Source organism: Palaemon carinicauda, unplaced genomic scaffold (assembly GCF_036898095.1).
Source record: "Palaemon carinicauda isolate YSFRI2023 unplaced genomic scaffold, ASM3689809v2 scaffold89, whole genome shotgun sequence".
NCBI classification, from domain to species: domain Eukaryota; kingdom Metazoa; phylum Arthropoda; class Malacostraca; order Decapoda; family Palaemonidae; genus Palaemon; species Palaemon carinicauda.
Window position 1 is genome coordinate 100,126 of NW_027172192.1, and position 19,422 is coordinate 119,547.

The 19,422-nt window shown below is 40.6% G+C and overlaps 1 protein-coding gene across 1 annotated transcript in view; it reads left to right on the top strand.

Moving 5' to 3' along the window:
• Positions 1–18,069, top strand: part of Pgm1 (phosphoglucose mutase 1) — a 41,059-nt gene extending 22,990 nt beyond the window's left edge. The window contains exons 4-13 of the mRNA XM_068369765.1: positions 6,399–6,517; positions 7,300–7,456; positions 7,887–7,979; positions 9,947–10,044; positions 10,657–10,811; positions 11,304–11,414; positions 11,913–12,053; positions 12,423–12,606; positions 15,442–15,576; positions 17,005–18,069. Coding sequence (XP_068225866.1) covers positions 6,399–6,517; positions 7,300–7,456; positions 7,887–7,979; positions 9,947–10,044; positions 10,657–10,811; positions 11,304–11,414; positions 11,913–12,053; positions 12,423–12,606; positions 15,442–15,576; positions 17,005–17,094 — 1,283 coding nt within the window. The 3' untranslated portion in view covers positions 17,095–18,069. The remainder of the gene's footprint in view (positions 1–6,398; positions 6,518–7,299; positions 7,457–7,886; positions 7,980–9,946; positions 10,045–10,656; positions 10,812–11,303; positions 11,415–11,912; positions 12,054–12,422; positions 12,607–15,441; positions 15,577–17,004) is intronic.
• Positions 18,070–19,422: the final 1,353 nt, after the last annotated feature.

Genomic DNA, 19,422 nt, shown 5'->3' on the forward strand with positions numbered 1-19,422 from the left:
GGTAGTCTTCCCCTCGGCACCAGGGGGGGAGACCTCGCTTCAGGCAGGAGAATCGTCTCGTGAGGAAGGGGCCCCTCGAACCTCGTTGTTGGGATCCTGTATCCCTCCTAGGAGGGAGCCCAAGGATTCCAAGACCATCCCTAAATCCTCTGCAAGGATTCGACAGGAACCCACGACTACCCAGGGGAATGTCCACGTATCACCCCAGGAAGAGATTCCTGGGGCAGGAGACTTAGCTGCCAGCCCACAGGGAGGAGAACAGCAAGAGTCCGAACATGCCTTCTGGCAGGTCCTAAGCCTGATAAGGCAACTTAACAGTCTTACGGATCCAGTCATCCCCCCCGTGAAGGCAAAGACACGATTCTAGATGAAGTGTTCGACGTTCGGAAGGCCCCTAAGACCAGTGCAGCTCTGCCCTGGTCTCGGGGCTGAAGAGTGCCAGAGCTAGGGCCAATGCTCAGCTCGCACTTCTTGCCTCCTCCAGTCGTTCCACTGCCGGGAACAAACTCATCCCTCCTCCTCGCCTTCAGCAGAGGAGGTATTTCGAGATCCTGGGTGAGCACAACCTCGCTCTTCCTCTCCATCACTCTGTGGAGGAGCTGGCGAAGGGAGTTCCCTTGGAGAAACTCTCTGCCCGGCAGGTGTCGTTCTCGGCGGCAGAGATCCTTAACCATGAGAAGGTCGCTAAGTGTGCCATGCAGGCCACTTCGTGGCTGGACTTCTGGTTAGGATCTCTGGGCATCCTATTGCGATCTGAGGACTTGTCCAAGGAGACCAATAGGAAGGCCCTAGAGACCTTCTTGCTCTCGGGCACCCGCTCCATCGAGTTCTTGGCGCACCAGGTTACCACCCTGTGGGCCAACTCGGTGTTGAAGCGTCGCGATGCTGTGTCCGAGAGATTCCATCCGAAGGTCCCCGCCGTAGATGTGTGTAGGCTCCGACATGCCTCCCTCCTGGGGGAGAGCCTGTTTGAGCCTCAAGACTTGGAGCGAACGGCTGAGAGGTGGAGGAAATCCAGCACGGACTCCCTCCTCCACAGGGCCCTCACAACTCGGCCCTATAAGCCTCCAGCCCCGCCACAACAGCAGCAACAGCCTCGTAAGGCTCCAAAACAGGCACCGGCAGCTAAGAAAGTGGTGTCTAAGCCCCAGCCCTTTCCAGCCAAGGTCAAGAGGGGTGGTAAGTCCTCCAGGGGAGGCAAGACTTCTAGGGGTGGCGGCCGCAAGCCCTAGGGGTGGCAGTCCCCCTGCGTGTCCACCTGTGGGGGGATGCCTTCAGCGTTGCGTCCGCAGATGGCAACATCTCGGGGCCGATGCTTGGACGATCTCAGTGATCGGCCAAGGTTATCGCGTCCCGTTCACGTCATCTCAACCTCCCCTGACAGCGAATCCAGTGTCGTTGAGCTCCTATGCCATGGGATCGGCAAAGGGGCTGGCCCTTCAGGCCGAAGTCAAGACCATGTTCGAGAAGGGTGCTCTCCAGGAGGTCGTGGACGGCTCTCCAGGCTTCTTCAGTCGACTCTTTCTTGTAAAGAAGGCTACTGGAGGCTGGAGACCCGTCATCGATCTCTCGGCTCTGAACAGGTTTGTCAAACAAACCCGGTTCAGCATGGAGACAGCAGACACGGTCAGACTTGCGGCGAGACCACAAGACTTCATGTGTACACTGGATCTAAAGGATGCGTACTTCCAGATCCCAATCCATCCGTCTTCCAGGAAGTACCTGAGATTCTGCCTAGACAACAAGATCTACCAGTTCAAGGTGCTGTGTTTCGGTCTCTCCACAGCTCCTCAGGTGTTCACCAGAGTGTTCACCCTGATTTCGACTTGGGCGCACAGGAACGGCATTCGTCTCCTTCGTTACCTAGACGATTGGCTGATCCTAGCAGACTCGGAGTCGACCCTTCTTCGACACCGAGACAGGCTTCTAGATCTTTGCCAGGATCTGGGGATCGTGGTAAACCTCGAGAAGTCCTCTCTGCAGCCGTCCCAACGACTGGTTTATCTAGGCATGCTAATAGACACCAATCTCCACAAAGCCTTTCCATCAGACGACCGGATAGCAAGGCTGAGGAGGGTGGCGGAACCTTTCCTCAGGCGAAAAGAACTACCCGCCCAATCGTGGTTGCGTCTCTTGGGCCACCTATCCTCCCTGGCCCGTCTGGTTCCAAACAGCCGCCCCAGGATGAGATCCCTTCAATGGCGGCTCAAGTCCCGGTGGAATCAAGGATCCGATTCCCCGGACACTCTGATCCCAATGGGGTCTCTGGAACAGACGGACTTGCGGTGGTGGCTGGCCGACGAGAACCTGCGAAAGGGAGTGAGTCTTCTCGTCCTTCCCCCGGAATTGACTCTGTTTTCGGACGCGTCAAAAGAAGGGTGGGGGGCGCACGTTCTGAACCAGAGGGCCTCAGGCCTTTGGTCAGAATCAGAAAAGTGCCTACACATCAACCTGCTAGAATTGAAGGCCGTCTTTCTGGTCCTTCAACGGTTCCTGGCGGGTCACTCCGTGGTGGTGATGAGCGACAACACCACGGTAGTGGCTTATATCAACAAGCAGGGAGGCACTTTTTCGCAACAGCTATCCCATCTTGCAGTAGAGACTCTGAGGTGGACCGAAACCCACTCGATAACACTATCAGCTCGCTTCATTCCTGGCAAGAGGAATGTGCTCGCCGACAGTCTGAGCAGGGCTTCGCAGATAGTGAGTACCGAGTGGTCTTTGGATCCTCAGATAGCCAACAAAGTCCTGACTTTGTGGGGTTCCCCGACGGTGGACTTGTTCGCGACAGCCTTGAACTTCAAGCTGCCCCTGTACTGCTCACCAGTCCCGGACCCCAAGGCACTCTGGCAAGATGCTTTCCAGCAACGGTGGGACAACATCGACGTGTACGCCTTCCCACCATTCTGTCTGATGAGAAGGGTGCTCAACAGGACCAGACTATCGGTCAACTGTTCCATGACTCTAGTAGCTCCGCTATGGCATCACGCGGAATGGTTTCCGGACCTTCTGCAACTCCTGACGGAACTCCCAAGGGAGCTTCCTCCACGACACGAGCTTCTCAGACAACCCCACTCCGGTGTCCCTCACAGGGCCGTAGCCTCGCTTCGGCTTCACGCCTGGAGACTATCCAGCGTCTCCTCGCGGAGAGAGGCTTTTCGCAACAGGTTGCGGAGAGAATGTCTCGGCACCTGCGAAGGTCCTCTGAGGGAGTCTACCAAGCGAAGTGGAGAGTCTTTTGTGGTTGGTGTCGTGGAAGGGGTATCTCTCCACTCGATGCCACTATTCCAGCAATAGCGGACTTCCTTGTGTATCTGCGAGAAGAAATGCGCCTTTCTGTCTCGGCAGTGAAAGGCTATCGCTCAGCCTTAAGCTTGGCCTTCAGATTGAAGGGCGTGGATATTTCTTCATCGCTAGAACTCTCTTTACTCATACGTAGCTATGAGCTTACCTGCCCCCAGTCGGAAGTGAGACCCCCTCCTTGGAACGTGGTTCGAGTTCTCAGGTCTCTCAAGAGACCTCCCTTCGAGCCATTACGCCAGGCCTCCGATCGCCACCTGTCTTGGAAGACGGCTTTCCTACTCGCCTTGGCCTCGGCCAAGCGAGTTAGTGAACTTCATGGTCTCTCGTACGACATCGCCCATTCAAGGGGATGGGGGGAGGTAACGTTCAGGTTCGTCCCTGAGTTTGTGGCCAAGACTCAGAATCCTGGAGTGCCGGATCCTCGGTTCGACTCTTTCAGGATCGCGAGTCTCCGTTCTGTAACAAACGACCCAGACCAGCTGCTACTATGCCCAGTGAGGTGTCTGAGGTACTACTTGAAGAGAACGGCTGCAGTCCGTCCTCATGTGCGAGCTTTGTTTGTGAGCACAGGCAGGACAAAGAGGAGGGTCACAAGGAACACCATCTCTGCTTGGATTCGAAGGGTTATCCACCATGCCCTGAATCCTGACCCTCCTCCGTCACGTCGCCCTCGGGCCCACGATGTCAGGGGTATTGCTACATCCCTGGCCTTCAAGAGAAACTTCTCTGTGACGCAGGTACTTCAAGCGGGGGTCTGGAAGCGTCAAACGACCTTCACAGCCCACTACCTGCAAGACGTGACCCACAGGAGCCTCGATACGTTCTCTATCGGCCCTGTGGTGGCTGCACAACAGCTGGTCTAACCTCAGGCTCCTTTTTGGACAAGTAGCAGTAGGTTGAGGGCGTTGTTACCCGGTCTTAGTCTGTGTGAATGAAAGAGTATGTCTGACCCTTACTTCTTTCTTCATTCTCCCCTCTCTTGGGGAAGCAGCATCCTGGTCCTCGCATAGCTGACCTCGACCTCTGCAGGTAACCCATGCTTCTTTGTGCTCCTAGTATTAAGCTTAATACTGTTGCGTCTCCCATACCCTGACGAGGTGGTATGGGGAACGTCCTATCCTAGAATTCCTATCTGAAGGTCTCAAGGTCAACTTCATAGGACGAGTCACACTCTCCTCCTCACACTACTTATGTAGGCCACTCGTTCCTAGCGATGCTAGGAACCTGTGAGGTACAGGGGCTCCCTCTCTCTAGTGCTGTTCACTAAGGGATCGAGCCCCCGGGCAAGCCGAAGTCAGTAAGGCTGGGGACTTTCCACCCTTCCTAAGGGGTAAGTCACCCTTTGTAAATAGCGTGGTTTGTATTTCGGTTACGGAACAAATGACAAATTCGAAGATAATTTGTATTTTTCCTAACCATACAAACCTTAGCTATTTACACATATGTGCCCGCCATCCCTGACCCCCAAGTCAAGTCCTACCTCTAAGTGAAGTGAAGCAAGTCACCGGTGTGTGGAGGGGGGAGGGGTAGCAAGCTACCCTTCCCCACCCCCCGCTAACTAGCGCGGGGGTAATTAACCCTCGTTAAAAACTATTGGCTCGTCATTTCAGCTGCGCTAAAAGTAAACCCTTTGTAAATAGCTAAGGTTTGTATGGTTAGGAAAAATACAAATTATCTTCGAATTTGTCATATTTAAACGTATCTGGTAATTTGAATGATAAGCCAGTTTTCAAATGGACCCCTTACATTACTTTAGGCTTTATTCGTTAGTTCAATTTGACCTCTTTAAATCCACATGTCTGCTTTTTGTTTTTCATCAACGTTCTCTCATTAATGGTGTAGTATTTGTTCGATGTACCGCTAATTAGGCTTTTGCGTAGGTGTGAAGAAGTATTTCCATTTTGTGTCGTAATTAAGAATTGGGAAGTTTGTGAATTAGCTGAGGAGGTTCTTATCTTGTGTTATATGTAGCTAATTTAATATTGTATTAGTTTATGGGGGGGGGGGGGAAGACCTGTAGAAGATTAAAGTTCATTTAGAATTATGAAATACTGAAATTAAAAGCTTGGAAAAGAAAAGCTAAAGTTTAAAGAGTTAAGAATAATTTTGCTTCTAGTCCTGTAAAGGGAATGGCTGAAGTAAAAACATGTGATGGTGAATGTTGTTCAATAATTTCTAGTAGTGTCTGCAACCTCACCATCTTTGTGAGCTAAGGATTGGGGGTTAGGTGAGCCTGTAGGTCTACCTACTGAATCATCAGTATCCTTTGCCTGTCCCTCCCTGGGCCTAGCTTGGGGTGGAGAGGAGGCTTGAGTGCTGATCATAAGGATATATGGTCAGTTCCTTGCCTCTGCCATTCATGAGTTAGCTTTAAACCTTTAAACTATTACTTAGTAAGTATGTTAACCCTTTTACCCCCACCATAAGGTTAAATTTCGAGCACATTTTGCTATATAATTTTTTCAAATTGCTCTAAAAAGCTTAATTTTTGTCCTAGAGAGGTCAGGTTGGTCTCATTCTTTTGGAAAATGCCTGAAGTTTCTCATAAAATTATCAAAAATATGTAATTACCAGTGTTTTGCAAGAACGTACCGGTACGTCCTTTGGGGGTGAAAGGGTTAATACACAGTACAGAATATTCGTCTTTATAAAGAACATCTGTTAGATGTGCTTTTGTAGATCCTGGAGAACTGATAGAATTATACCTTATCTTTCATTTGATAATCTAAATGGACCAGACATTATCATGAAAATAGGACTCTTAATTATTATCATTATTAAATGCTAAGCTACAACCCTAGTTGGAAAAGCAGGATGCTATAAGCCCAGGGGCTCCAACAGGGAAAATAGCCCAGTGAGGAAAGGAAACGAGGAAAAATAAAATATTCTAAGAACAGCAAAAACATTGAAATAAATATTTCCTATATAAACTATAAAATCTTTAACAAAACAAGAGGAAGAGAAACTAGATAGAACAGTGTGCCCGAGTGTATCCTCAAGCAAGAGAACTCTAACCCAAGACAGTGGAAGACCATGGTACAGAGGCTATGGCACTACCCAAGACTAGAGAACAATGTATTACTGGTGTATTTCAGGTCCTGCGCCCGACGGTGTCACAAATAAGATCTACGGTCTTTCCCAGTCTATCAGCGAGTACAAAATATGTCCGGATCTGCAGTGCGACATTTCCAAGATCGGCGTCCAAGAATATGTCGTGAGTATCGAGGGGTCTTAGACTGCTATTAAGAGTATGGTAAAAGTGTTCTGACTTTAATGCTCCTCCAAATTTCAAAGTTATTAAACTTTTTCATGACAATTTGTTCGTTATTGATGATTTTGATAGTAATAATAATGTGGCCAAGTGGTTCATTTTTTTAAACATTTAAACTTACCTGCTGGTTATATAACTTATAATAGAAGAAAATCTGCTATTGTTATATAACCAGCGAGTAAGTATGTTCAAAAATTTATTTTATTATGAAAATGTCATTTTTAAACATTTAAACTTACACGCTGGTTATATAACAATAGCAGATTTTCTTCTGATATAAGTTATATAATCAGTGGGTAAGTATGTTAAAAAATTTATTTTATTATGAAAATGTCATTTTTAAACATTTAAACTTACCCGCTGGTTATATAACAATACAGATTTTCTTCTAATATAAGTTATATAATTAACGGGTAAGTATGTTCAAAAATTTATTTTATTATGAAAATACCTTTTTAAACATTTAAACTTACCCGCTGGTTATATAACAATACAGATTTTCTTCTAATATAAGTTATATAATCAGCGGGTAAGTATGTTAAAAAATTTATTGTACTTTCTGGGACTATTGTTCACCGAATGGTAAAAATGGAGTAAAAGCTTTCTTAGTTGTAATGTATCTTGTCAACTTTTTTTTTTCTTTTTAATGCTTTTACTTGCATCAGAATAGGGGGATGAATTTCCTCAATTGGAAGGTGAAAGTCATTAAAATTCGTATTTGCCAGGTTGACGGTAATCCTTTCACCGTAGAAATTGTCGATTCTGTGAAAGATTACGTGGAGTACATGAAAGAGATCTTCAATTTCGCAGCCATAAAGGATCTTCTCCATGGAGCCGGTGGACAGCCTCCACTTAAGGTTCTCATCGATGCTATGCACGGTGGTAAGAAATAGTTATGTCTATTCGTTTTGATGTAAAGAGAATGTAAACTTTAATCTTGAATCTATACAGTAGTTTGTAATAAAAAGATCTTTACACAAGTAAGATGCAGAATTAACTTGAAAAAGGTTTTAAAGTACAGCCCTGAAAATATTTCTTAAAAATATGTTGTGCTTATACATATATTAATGGTTGCATCATATGTACAGTACTATAATTCTCTAGTTTTCTTATAAAGCAAACTAACTTTTATAGACTATTGCACTATTATTGATGATTATCGTGTTATAAAGTTTTCCTATAAAACTAACTTGTAAAGTTTACTGCACTATTATTGTTGATTATCATATTATCCTGGGTACAAAACAGGATGGTTTAGAATTTGATTACTGAAAGTATAATTTTAATGATGAGTTGTGGTCCTTCTTTCCAGTCACTGGTCCGTACGTCAGGCGCATCTTCCTTGAGGAGCTCGGGGCTAGTGACGACTGTGCGGTGAATATTGTTCCCCTGGAGGACTTTGGAGGTATTACAAATGGTCTCGTGTAGGTTTTAACCAATAGAATTACCATTTAATGACTAAAATATTTATTGTGCAAGGTCGATATAATTCTTATTGCACTCTTTCCCTTCGTCTTGTTGGTTTTTCTTTATTTCTTCTTGACAGTTTATTCTTTACTTATCAATTTCTTTTTCCATATTAGGTTATATTTCCTATTAGGTCCCATAGGTTTTATACATATTTTGCTTTTCCATTCCTTATAGCTTAGCTTATAATTTAATAATAGGAATTCTAAATCACTCGTGATAGAATGAGTTTGTAAATTTGTTCTTAAACCGATTTTGACATAGGAAAATCAATTTTTGGGTAAGATAGCCATGTCGTCCTGATGGAAGTTCCTTCGTGCAGCTTCCTACTGTATAATATTTCTGCGATTGATATTACAAGAGAATTACCGTCAGGTATCATAGGGTTTTAACCCCCGGGACGACTATCCTAAGATATCGTGTATAATCGGGGACGTATCCGTATATAACCATAGATATCTGCACCCCTAGCAGACTTAACCCAGTCTTGGTATCTAAGGAGGAGGATATGTGAGGAGCAGTTACATATCCTCTCCCTTCTTAGTACTGTTTGACTCTGATAAACTTATTCGTTTGATCGCAGCTTAGTTAAAGTAATTTGGCAAGTTAAGGGCATTATTAGAGAGAGTATGTAAAAAAAATTTCATCCAATTTGTTCCCTGTGTTGAATTTGTGGTGCAGATTTTCTTTTTTCTTGTTTTCCAATTTTTTGATTTATTGAAGTTTCTAGTTCTTGTTTCCAAGTAGTTACTTAATAGGACAATGCAAACTTTACCAGATCTTGAACTGCGGTAGTAAATGTTTACCCAGATATATATGTATGATATTAGTATTTATCTGTACGGCAATGTACGTAAAATGATAACCGTTTGGAATGTGGAATATTTTTGGTAAGAGTTTGCTAATCTCTACTCACCTTGCTGGATTGATTAGTGAGGGGATTTTAGTAGTGGTGGGATGTTGAACGGCACCTCGCTGTTCGGGGATTTTGACAGGAGATATCTAAATGGTGCGAGGCCTCTGGTTGTGATTTATCGCGCCCCAGTATTATATCGACACCTTATATAGGTGAGCGAGCTGGGTTCAACCTGGCATCCCTATGCAATTTTTTCCTCTGGTATTATATAGCAGTTATATACCTTAGAAATGGTGCTAAAGGAGCATTTCACTGGGCGACATGGGTCGGAGCCCAGAAATAGATTTTTCCTTTGTCAAAATCCCTTTTTAAACCAATGTCCTTTTAGACTATTTTTGAGATGATTGGTATATTTGTTGGTACTGTATATACAAAAGATATCTTCTTTGTTTCTCACTCTACCTATTAAATGGTTGTTTACATATTGTTTAATACTCTGAATATCATTAGATGTATTCAATATGTCTACTCTGTTCAGCCTAATGGGACATGTTTTATGTCCAGTACAGTAATTACATTTTGTAAACTCATTTATTAATTACGCATGAAAATTTTACAAGGTATGTAAAATTGAATATCAACAAAAACGAAAATTTATTTAACTATGCAATTGGAAATGTTCTAAATTCCTAGTTACTGAAATACCTTAGGATACAAATTTAATTCATTCCAGATTGGCTTTAGTAACATTATTTTTTCGTTGGATGAAATAGAGCCAAATACATCTGAATCTTTCAATATACCTAACCTAACTGCATGAATTTTGTTTCTTATCCCGAGTATTTTTTCGTAACGGTGAAAAAATCTGTAATTTTTCGTATGCAGAATCTTTCATATCCTGAGGTATGACTACTAATAGCTTTTGATAGGCAACTGTCCCAAAAAAGGTCCTGGAACTTGTGATAGTTTTACGTGAGGGATGTGATCGAAAGGATGACTAAGTGGACTCAAACTCTTTATACTTTACGTAATTCTTACCATATCCGCAGGTCACCATCCCGACCCAAACCTCACGTACGCCGCAGACTTGGTGAATGCCATGAAAGGTGGCGATTATGGCTTTGGGGCGGCGTTTGACGGAGATGGCGTAAGTTTGCCATTACTTTTCTTGTTCCTTTAACTGCTAAAATGGTTGAAATTGATGTGCATTAGACGGATACAGGTGAAATATATTAGGAATTTGAGTGATGGGAGTTTATCCGCTTCTGGTAAGTTGTACGTGAGAAAAAGATATAAATCTTCATTGAGTTTTCTGAATCTTTATTTTGTTTTTGTATTTTTGTTAAACTACTCTAATAAAATATGTGATCCCTTTTGGGTTTTCTGCATTTTTATTTTGTTTTTGTATTTTTGTTAAACTACTCTAATGAAATATGCGATCCCTTTTGGGTTTTCTGCATTTTTATTTTGTTTTTGTATTTTTGTTAAACTACTCTAATGAAATATATGATTCCTTTTGGGTTTTCTGCATTTTTATTTTGTTTTTGTATTTTTGTTAAACTACTCCAATAAAATATATGATATGATCCCATTGGTTAATTTTTCATTTATGCAAATTAGATTTTAGCTGATGTCAGAACATTGAAGATGTTACAACTTACAAAATTAAGTTTCCAGCCACATATTTCACATGAGTAAGCGTAGCAGTTTTCTAGGTGAAATATACTGATTATAGCTGTACCTCTCTGCTTCCTTTCAGGACCGTAACATGATCTTGGGCCACAAGGCTTTCTTCGTAACGCCGTCTGATTCTGTAGCCGTCATCGCGGATAACACAGACTGCATTCCTTACTTCCAAAAGAACGGCGTGAAGGGTCTTGCGCGGAGCATGCCCACAGGATGTTCCATTGATAGGTATTGAAAGATTTTAGTTTATAAGTTTTTCTTATTCATACAGCAGTATTACGTATTTATTCCTTTACGGATAGAAACTTTTAAGAGTCATCTCTTAAGTGGTGTGTGTTTTCAGAGAACCAGGAACTCGGCTGTTAGAATTATTACTTTTGGCATGAACCCCTCCAACTAGTACACTGAGTAACCACTTTAACTTCCCCTTCACTTGTTCAGAATCACACACTCCTTAAGGGGGACCACCTCTCATCTTTCAGGAACAATCTTCGGGCAAAGCAAGCGGATGTTAATTTGGGCAATTTTTCACATCCTTTCCTCCGTTTTTAAAGATTTTGATAGCTAGTTGAAGAAGTTATTCCTCTGTAATTCCATATTGTATTTGTCCCCATTACCTTTGAATATAATTCCTATAATATAGTTTTCTGACTCTTCTAATATGTAGTGATGATAAGATAGTTTTGCAATGAGTTTACTGAAAATTATTTTTTTTTTCAGAGTAGCGGCGAAGAAGAACGTAGAGGTATTTGAAGTTCCCACTGGATGGAAGTACTTCGGCAATCTAATGGATGCCGGCAGACTCTCCATTTGTGGTGAAGAAAGCTTTGGGTAATCTGTCTCCTGTTTACATTACGTATGATGTACTTTAGCAAAATGTGAAATACTGTACCGAGTATGTTTTAAATCCTCTTTTTATTGTGCTTTTAAAGTTGGCATATTAATAGGTAATAGGAGGATAGATGTGAGTGAGGCAAGAGAGCGTGCTAGAAATAGGAATGAATGGCGAGCGATTGTGACGCAGTTCCAGTAGGCCCTGCTGCTGCCTCCGATGCCTTAGATGACCGCGGAGGTAGCAGCAGTAGGGGATTCAGCTTTATGAAGCTTCATCTGTGGTGGATAATGTGGGAGGGTGGGCTGTGGCACCCTAGCAGTACCAGCTGAACTCGGTTGAGTCCCTTGTTAGGCTGGGAGGAACGTAGAGAGTAGAGGTCCCCTTTTTGTTTTTGTTTCTTTGTTGGTGTCGGCTACCCCCCAAAATTGCGGGAAGTGCCTTAGTATATGTATGTATATTAATATTAAGGTAAATAACGTTGAATATCTGTGCAGCACGGGAAGCGACCACATTAGAGAAAAGGATGGCATCTGGGCAGTATTAGCGTGGCTCTCAATCCTCGCAGTCAAGAAAACGACAGTCGAGAAAGCCTTGCACAGCCACTGGCAGACGTACGGACGAAACTTCTTCACGAGGTACGTAAGACGCTTGCGCAAATATCAGACCTGGTAGATGTGAGAATCTCTATTGTGCCTCCTTACATGTTTATAAACTTCTCGTGCTTGAGGGTACACTCGGGCACACTTCTATATAGTTTCCCTTCCTCTTGTTTTGTTAAAAAAAATTTTTATAGTTTTTATAGGAAATATTTTTTTTTAATGTTACTATACTTAAAATATTTTACTTTTCTTTATTTCCTTTCCTCACTGGGCTATTTTCCCTGTTGGGGCCCTTGGGCTTATAGCATCCTGCTTTTCCAACTAGGGTTGTAGCTTAGCATTTAATAATAATAATAATAATAATAATAGTGCTGAAATATACTTACCGTGGATGATTGTTTTCAGATATGATTACGAGAATTGTGAATCTGATCCATGCAATGCCATGATGGCAGAACTCGACGCTCTGTCGAACGATGCGTCTATGATTGGAAAGGAGCTGTCGCATGGAAGTAAGACTTACAAGGTTGCTAAGGTGGATAACTTCGAATACACCGATCCTATTGATGGGGCTGTTGCCAAAAAGCAGGTGAGGACAATTGCTTTTTTAATTTAGTTCCGTCTCTCCTAAGGAGAGGAAAGTATGCTTTTCTATTAGTGAAGGTTATGTTCATTTTCTTTATTCATAATGAAAAGCTGATAACTACAGATGCTGAAATATATTTTGGTGGTTTCAGACAAAATCACTTTGAAAATTGGGATCAAGTTCCATTGCTAAGTAATTTGACAAAGGCCTCCAAGTTATTCAGAAAATTTATTGATTGTTTAGTTTTGCCTCTCCATTTTTTACATCTCTCTTTATTACATTACTTTGCCAGTTCCATGGGTGTTGCAAATGAAACTGTGTATTCTGGTTAAATTAACCTATTATTTGTAAATGCAAGGCATAAGCAAGTTTCTGTCCTCGTGCCATTCATGGAAAATTAAGTTGATAGACGGTTTTGAACTTAACCCTTTTACCCCGAGGCTCTTTGGAAATTTCCAACCCTTAACCCCCAGGAGGTTATTTTTTTCCCCAGCACATTTTGCAGTATATTTTTTTTTAAATTGCTCTAACAGCCTTAATTTTTGTCATAGAGAGGTCAGGTTGGTCTCTTTCTCTTGGAAAATGCCTGAATTTTCTAAAAAAATTATCAAAAATATGAAAAAAAAATTTTATAAAATTTTTTTCCAAGGATGTACTAGTACGTCCATGGGGTATAGGGATGGGTTTTGTGAAACGTACCAGTACGTCCTTTGGGGGTAAAAGGGTTAAGGTAGTCCATCAGCCTACCATCTCTTGATTATTCTTACGATGTCGTGTATCGCTTGTTCATCAACTGTCATCATTTAGTTTTGTTCTATTAAACAAGTAAAACTTTCTGAGAAATGTGTTGGTAGTTTATTTCTGTTGCCTGATAGGCCCTCAATGGTTTATCAACTATTTTTGTTGTATCTTGTCATTTCACTGTACTCCTGGCATTACAGTACTAAGGTTTTTCTACAGGATTTCATTATTAGTAAACTACTTAATTTTTTTTTTTATCAGTTCCTTGCTCTTTTTATTTTCTTTGTTTATTCATTTATTCTTATCATTTGGGTTTTGTTTGTGCCTCGAGAACATTCTTTAGACCAGATTGACATGCATCGAGAAAATTTGCTAACCTCACACCCCATACCTTGTTGGGAAATGTAAACAGTTAGAATAATTTTTGGCCATTTCATGTCTAGTACTTGTCCAGTTACTTTGTTAATGGATTTGACAGGGGAACATAGTGATGCTATTTTCCCTTTTGGGGCCCCCTGGGCTTATAGCATCCTGCTTTTCCAACTGGGGTTGTAGCCTAGCAAGTAACAATGATGATGATAATTTAGCGGCACGACTCGCGACCTCTTGTTTGGCATTGTGGAAGCTCAGTTAATTGATGCTATTTTCCCTTTTGGGGCCCCCTGGGCTTATAGCATCCTGCTTTTCCAACTAGGGTTGCAGCCTAGCAAGTAACAATGATGATGATAATTTAGCAGCACGACTCACGACCTCTTGTTTGGCATTGTGGAATTTCAGTTAATTGCATCAATATTTCTTTCTTCAAATAGTTAAAACAATTTGTTTTATTTTTATAAAGTTCTTTCTATATAATCATGCAAGGGGACCCTGCCCCATATGAAATCTGACCAAGGTCCCTATTTATTTACTTATTCTTCTTTTAGTATCCCAAATATAGTAATACTTGGTGATGAAGCTTTCGTACTGTTACACGCTGGGTCAGACACTGATGCTGTTCAACTACATTCCTTAGCACCATTGATATTAGACTACATTGGACAGTAGTAGTTCTCACTTCTGCCTTTATAAGGGGGAGGGCGGTGGAATAAATACTTATCCTATGGCTATCTAATGATATTTTATGTAAGTCTGCATCTCCCCTATGGGAGAAGATTTTTTCTGAGCCAGAGTGCCATATACTTACAAAGTTTTGGCCAGGCTTAACTACGGACTGCAAGATTGCAAGAGCCCTTGTCTGGCCAAAAGGGCCAGGCAATCTTCAACAACAACAAATGGCCCGGCTCTATCAGGCTACTCGCCCCTATGATGGGCTAATAGGTTGCGGGTGTCCGCTTCCTTACTCCCATACAGGACTAGGATCTTTGCTTTTCCATGGAAGAAAAAGTACCAAAAAGTTCTGTCTTAGGTTGAATTCATACACTTACCAATGAGTCTGCATATTTTTAAGGTTGAAAGTTGAGGGTTTTAGGTCTCCCCTGAGACGACCTTCATCATCTCCTCGGGCGACCATAAGCCAGCAGGGACTATCACTAGCCCCCTCTAACCTTCCCCCCAGGTGCCACCCTGGGGAGTAACCTCCAGTAGAAGGTCTCACACTATTCATGCCTTAGCGGGGGACGCGAACTCGGAACCTCTGAAACAGAAGCCCATGACGCTACCAACCTAGCTATCCGGAGTATTTTAAAGGACAAAAGTTTTGTATACATATCGGAACAAATAATTTTTTAAAATTGTATTTTTCCTATACAAATGAATCCATATGAAGCACCCTCTGATGTCCTAAATCAAAGGACAAGTTTTTGACTCAGCTGACCCTTGTACACACCTGTTAATTACCTCATTATTGATTTCAACGGCCGTCCAAGCTCCACTGAAGACATTACAGTACCTATTTTAAAGGACTCTGGTTTATATAGCTAAGAGAAATATAATTTTTAAAGTTTTTGTTTTATTTAGAAAACTCTTACTATATTTTTCTTTTTAAGAACACCTTTCTGGTCACGTTAAATCCTCTTATACAACACCATTTATATTCTATTTTCAATACATAAAAATATAATTATTTTATGTAGCTCTAAAACATCAATGTTATTTCAGGGCGTCCGGATTCTGATGAGCGACGGTTCCCGCGTCGTTTTCAGATTGAGTGGCACGGGCAGTTCGGGAGCCACTGTTCGGCTGTACATTGAAAGTTACGAATCGGACCCGAGCACTTACGGCAAAGATGCTCAGGTAAGATTGTACATCCTTATGTTTGACTCTCGATACGGTTTCTTTGAGAAGTACCGTTATTATATTGTTTAATCCATAAGGAAAATCACTTGAATGTTTTCTTTAATCAGCTTCAAAGTTAACCTCTCGTACTCTAAGAAACGGCGTTGGACAGTTCAGCACTTTTATGTATTCTGTTTTGAACATTTTAATTTTAGCTATCGTGAAGTGAATGCCTACTTACGTTTCTATTTAAAATACGTTTTTAGCATCTTCATCTTTTACATTAATATTTTATTGAATACAAAAAAAGTTACCCATCTTTAGTTGAATACACAAGATTTCTCATGCATAAAAGTATGATTTAAACGGTCAAAAGAGAAGCAAGGACATAGGTACATGGTATATACATAGTATTGAAGACTCTTGAACATGTGGAGGGAAATTAATACTGTACCTGTAATTCATCTGTTTGTAAAGTAAAAACATTTTCCCTAGCAGTATTACGTTAAAAATATCACAAGCACGGAATGTACATTGTTTTGATCGTCTGCTTTTTAAATTAAAGGTTATTGTGGATCACCAATTTTCAAATTGTCAAGTATGACAAATTTGGCCCATTTAAAAAACTTGGTCAGCAAATTTAAAGCCGTCTGGTAAATTACATTATTTGCATGGTACTTCATACCAATTAGGATTTGGTATTTTTACCCTTTGTTTATTAAAAATTTTGTCTTTCCAGTTATGCCATTTTTGAAATTACAATCATTTACCTACTATATACTGTGGTACTCTTCTTTTCCACCATTAGCCATAAATTAAATGGTTTGTTACCTGATGATCTCTTTCCAATGCCTCTTCCACTAAACCTCTTTGCCCCAAATCGTTCTTCACTTTATCTCGTCATCTAATTCTTCGCCTCCCATTTGATATTCCCCACATAACAGGTTCCTCCCAAGTCGTCCTCACTCCCTCTCCACCATTCATCCTTGACACGTGCCTATACCATCTCGGCCTTGACACTTGCTTCTGTAACCTTTCTATGCCTGCCAGTCTTGGTCACTTCTGTAATCTTTAATATGCCTGCCAATCTTATTTCATCCTTTTCCAAGCTTTCAATAAGTGATATTTCCATAATACTCTGCATTCTCATCTGTTCTCTCTAGGTTTGCTCCCCCCCTTTTCGTATTAACTCTTTTACCCCCAACGCTATTTGGAACTTTCCAATCCTTAACCCCCAGGCATTTTTTTTTTTTTACAAAAAATATGCAAAAAAAAATGTAAATAGCAGTTTTTTTTGCAAGGACGTACAGGTACGTCCATGGGGGTAAAGGGATGAGTTTTGTGAAATGTACCAGTACGTCCATTGGGGGTAAAAGGGTTAAGAGCCCACGTGTCCGTGGGAGTAATGGTTCTGGACTGCAATAAATATTTTCTTCAACTTTTCAGGAAATGTTGAAGCCCCTAGTTGAAATCTCCCTACAACTGTCCAAGCTTCGAGAGCGCACAGGCAGACAGGAACCAACAGTTATTACCTAAACACAGAATTCGACTTTATCATTGGCTTAATGGAGTGTACAAGATCGAGAATTTGTATGATTACAGACTAAATTACCGAAAAGTATTTTACGGAACCTAAATTTCATGACAAAGATTGTTTTTATCAAAGATTTTATTTTTATATAATGTACTTAATTCTTCTGAATTTTAACTTCTTTGAAGTCTTCCATCTTATTTTATGAGAAACCTAATTATTCATAGCTACCCTATTAGTTGTGGCTGGTTTAGTTAATTTAATTTCATCATCTAGGTCCTAATTTTCATTTAAATAAATATTTAATTTGGAATTTATTATATTTGGTCCTAGTTTTTCTAAATATAAAATTCAACACATTGAAATGTGGAATGCATAATGTAATATGTACTGGGAGACCTTTTGTCTTAACTGTACAACCTTGTCACCAGTGGTTTATGTTCACATTGGGTGTGTGTTTGTGATCCGAGTTGTTGCTGCAATTTTTTTTCTAGATTTTGGTCTGGAGGGAAATTTTTTAAAGTCATATCTGGAGTGTAGTGTGTTTTGAATGTTTGTTCATTATAACAGGCACGAAAACTTTTGCTCTAAGAGAATGTAATTATTTGAATTGTTAATGTATTCCTCTTTGTACTTTTTCAATTTTTAAACTTTTAAATGTCAGACTGAGTATTTGGAAAAATCCCTATGAGCAAAGAAAGTATATTCTGTAAAATAAAGTTATCGGATAAATTGTTTAGCTTATAAATTTTAACAACTAATTATTATAGTGTTCTATCACACAAAAAGCAGAAATACATTTACTATTAAGCACTCAAATGTTGCAATGTCAAATAGAATTTTATTTATGCAGATTGTTTTATAGAGACCATATTTTCTTGTCAGATTTTTAAAATTTCTTTGAACTTGAGATTATGTCTATGCCGCCTGAAAAGTGTCCAGAGAAATGTTTGTGCAATAAAATACTTTAGGAAGATGTTTTCGTGCTGTTTTTCTGCCATAAAAATATTCTTATGATTGGAACATATGTAAATGCATCTTTTACAGACTGTAAATATAATAATGTATTATACAGAAGAAATAGTTTCTAAGCCTGTATACACTGCCAGAATAAAAATTATTGTTACTGAACATTATTAGTTTTAAGTCTAGACCTGTAAAACTTTTATGAGGAGCAAGTGCATTGCGTGTTGGTTCAACGATAAAGAACTTGTCTCGTCAGCCTAAGCATCCATTATTTAATCTAGTACTTTGAGTCTAGACCAGTTTCAAATATTCAACTCTGTACATTGTGAATTGTTAGCTGTCACAGTATTAAAACGTCAATGAAAATTTTGTACACTAGGCAATATTAGCTGTCAAAGTATTAAAACTAAAATGAAAAGTTTGTATACTATCAAATATTAGCTGTGAAAGTATTAAATTTCAATACAAAGTTTTGAGGAACTACAATATTTTAGAATGGAAATAAACTTTCTCAATAATGGGTTAAGAGCATGTCAAAATTCTAAGACAAAATATACATAATAACGATAGGTTACCTGTCGCATACCACAACGATCAAGCACAATTATTAGCTGGAATTCCCATTAAAAAAGGTAGATCAGAAAAAACTTCCCTTTAACTTGGCATCGAACGGTTAAGTCGTCTTCTTTCAGTGTCCTTTTAATTGTCACTATCCAATACTGCTGCAAATAGAATTTTTAAAGCAAAGTACACTGAAATTGAATCTATGAAACTATCATATTGGCCTTTAAAGTTTAATGATAATTCTATTCTGATGATACAATGTGCCCATGTACCACTTTTATGCACCTTAAGGTGTGTCAAGGGTTGCCTTCGCTGCCACCTGCATTTCGGACCGAGCCATGCCATTGTAATTTGCTTCGAGCAGGTCTTCAAGATCTTCTATTCTCATTACTCCTATCCAATAAACTCAGAGTATCGGACCTCTTCGCATTTCGTTTGTACGGGAATACAATAATCTGAAGGTAATACCAGCCAAAAGTTTGCATAATTCTCCGGCTACATATCCGTTGCCTGAAGCAATAATGATAATAAATTTTCAATGACAAATGAACTTTAAAATCCATGGCTTTGGTGTAATTATTTCTAAAACAAGAACAGTAACAAACTTAAAAAGATACAGAGAAATATTCAGAATATATCTAAGAACATGAACACACTACAAAGATTTTGGCCATAAAAGGTACAACCCTAATTCTAAAATAAAAAAAGTTATTTCCCAATACTTATAAACATTTTATGCATTGATAACCTCCCTGGTCAGAGCCCCAGGTCAGGTACGCTCAAAAACAACGTAACCCAGGTAT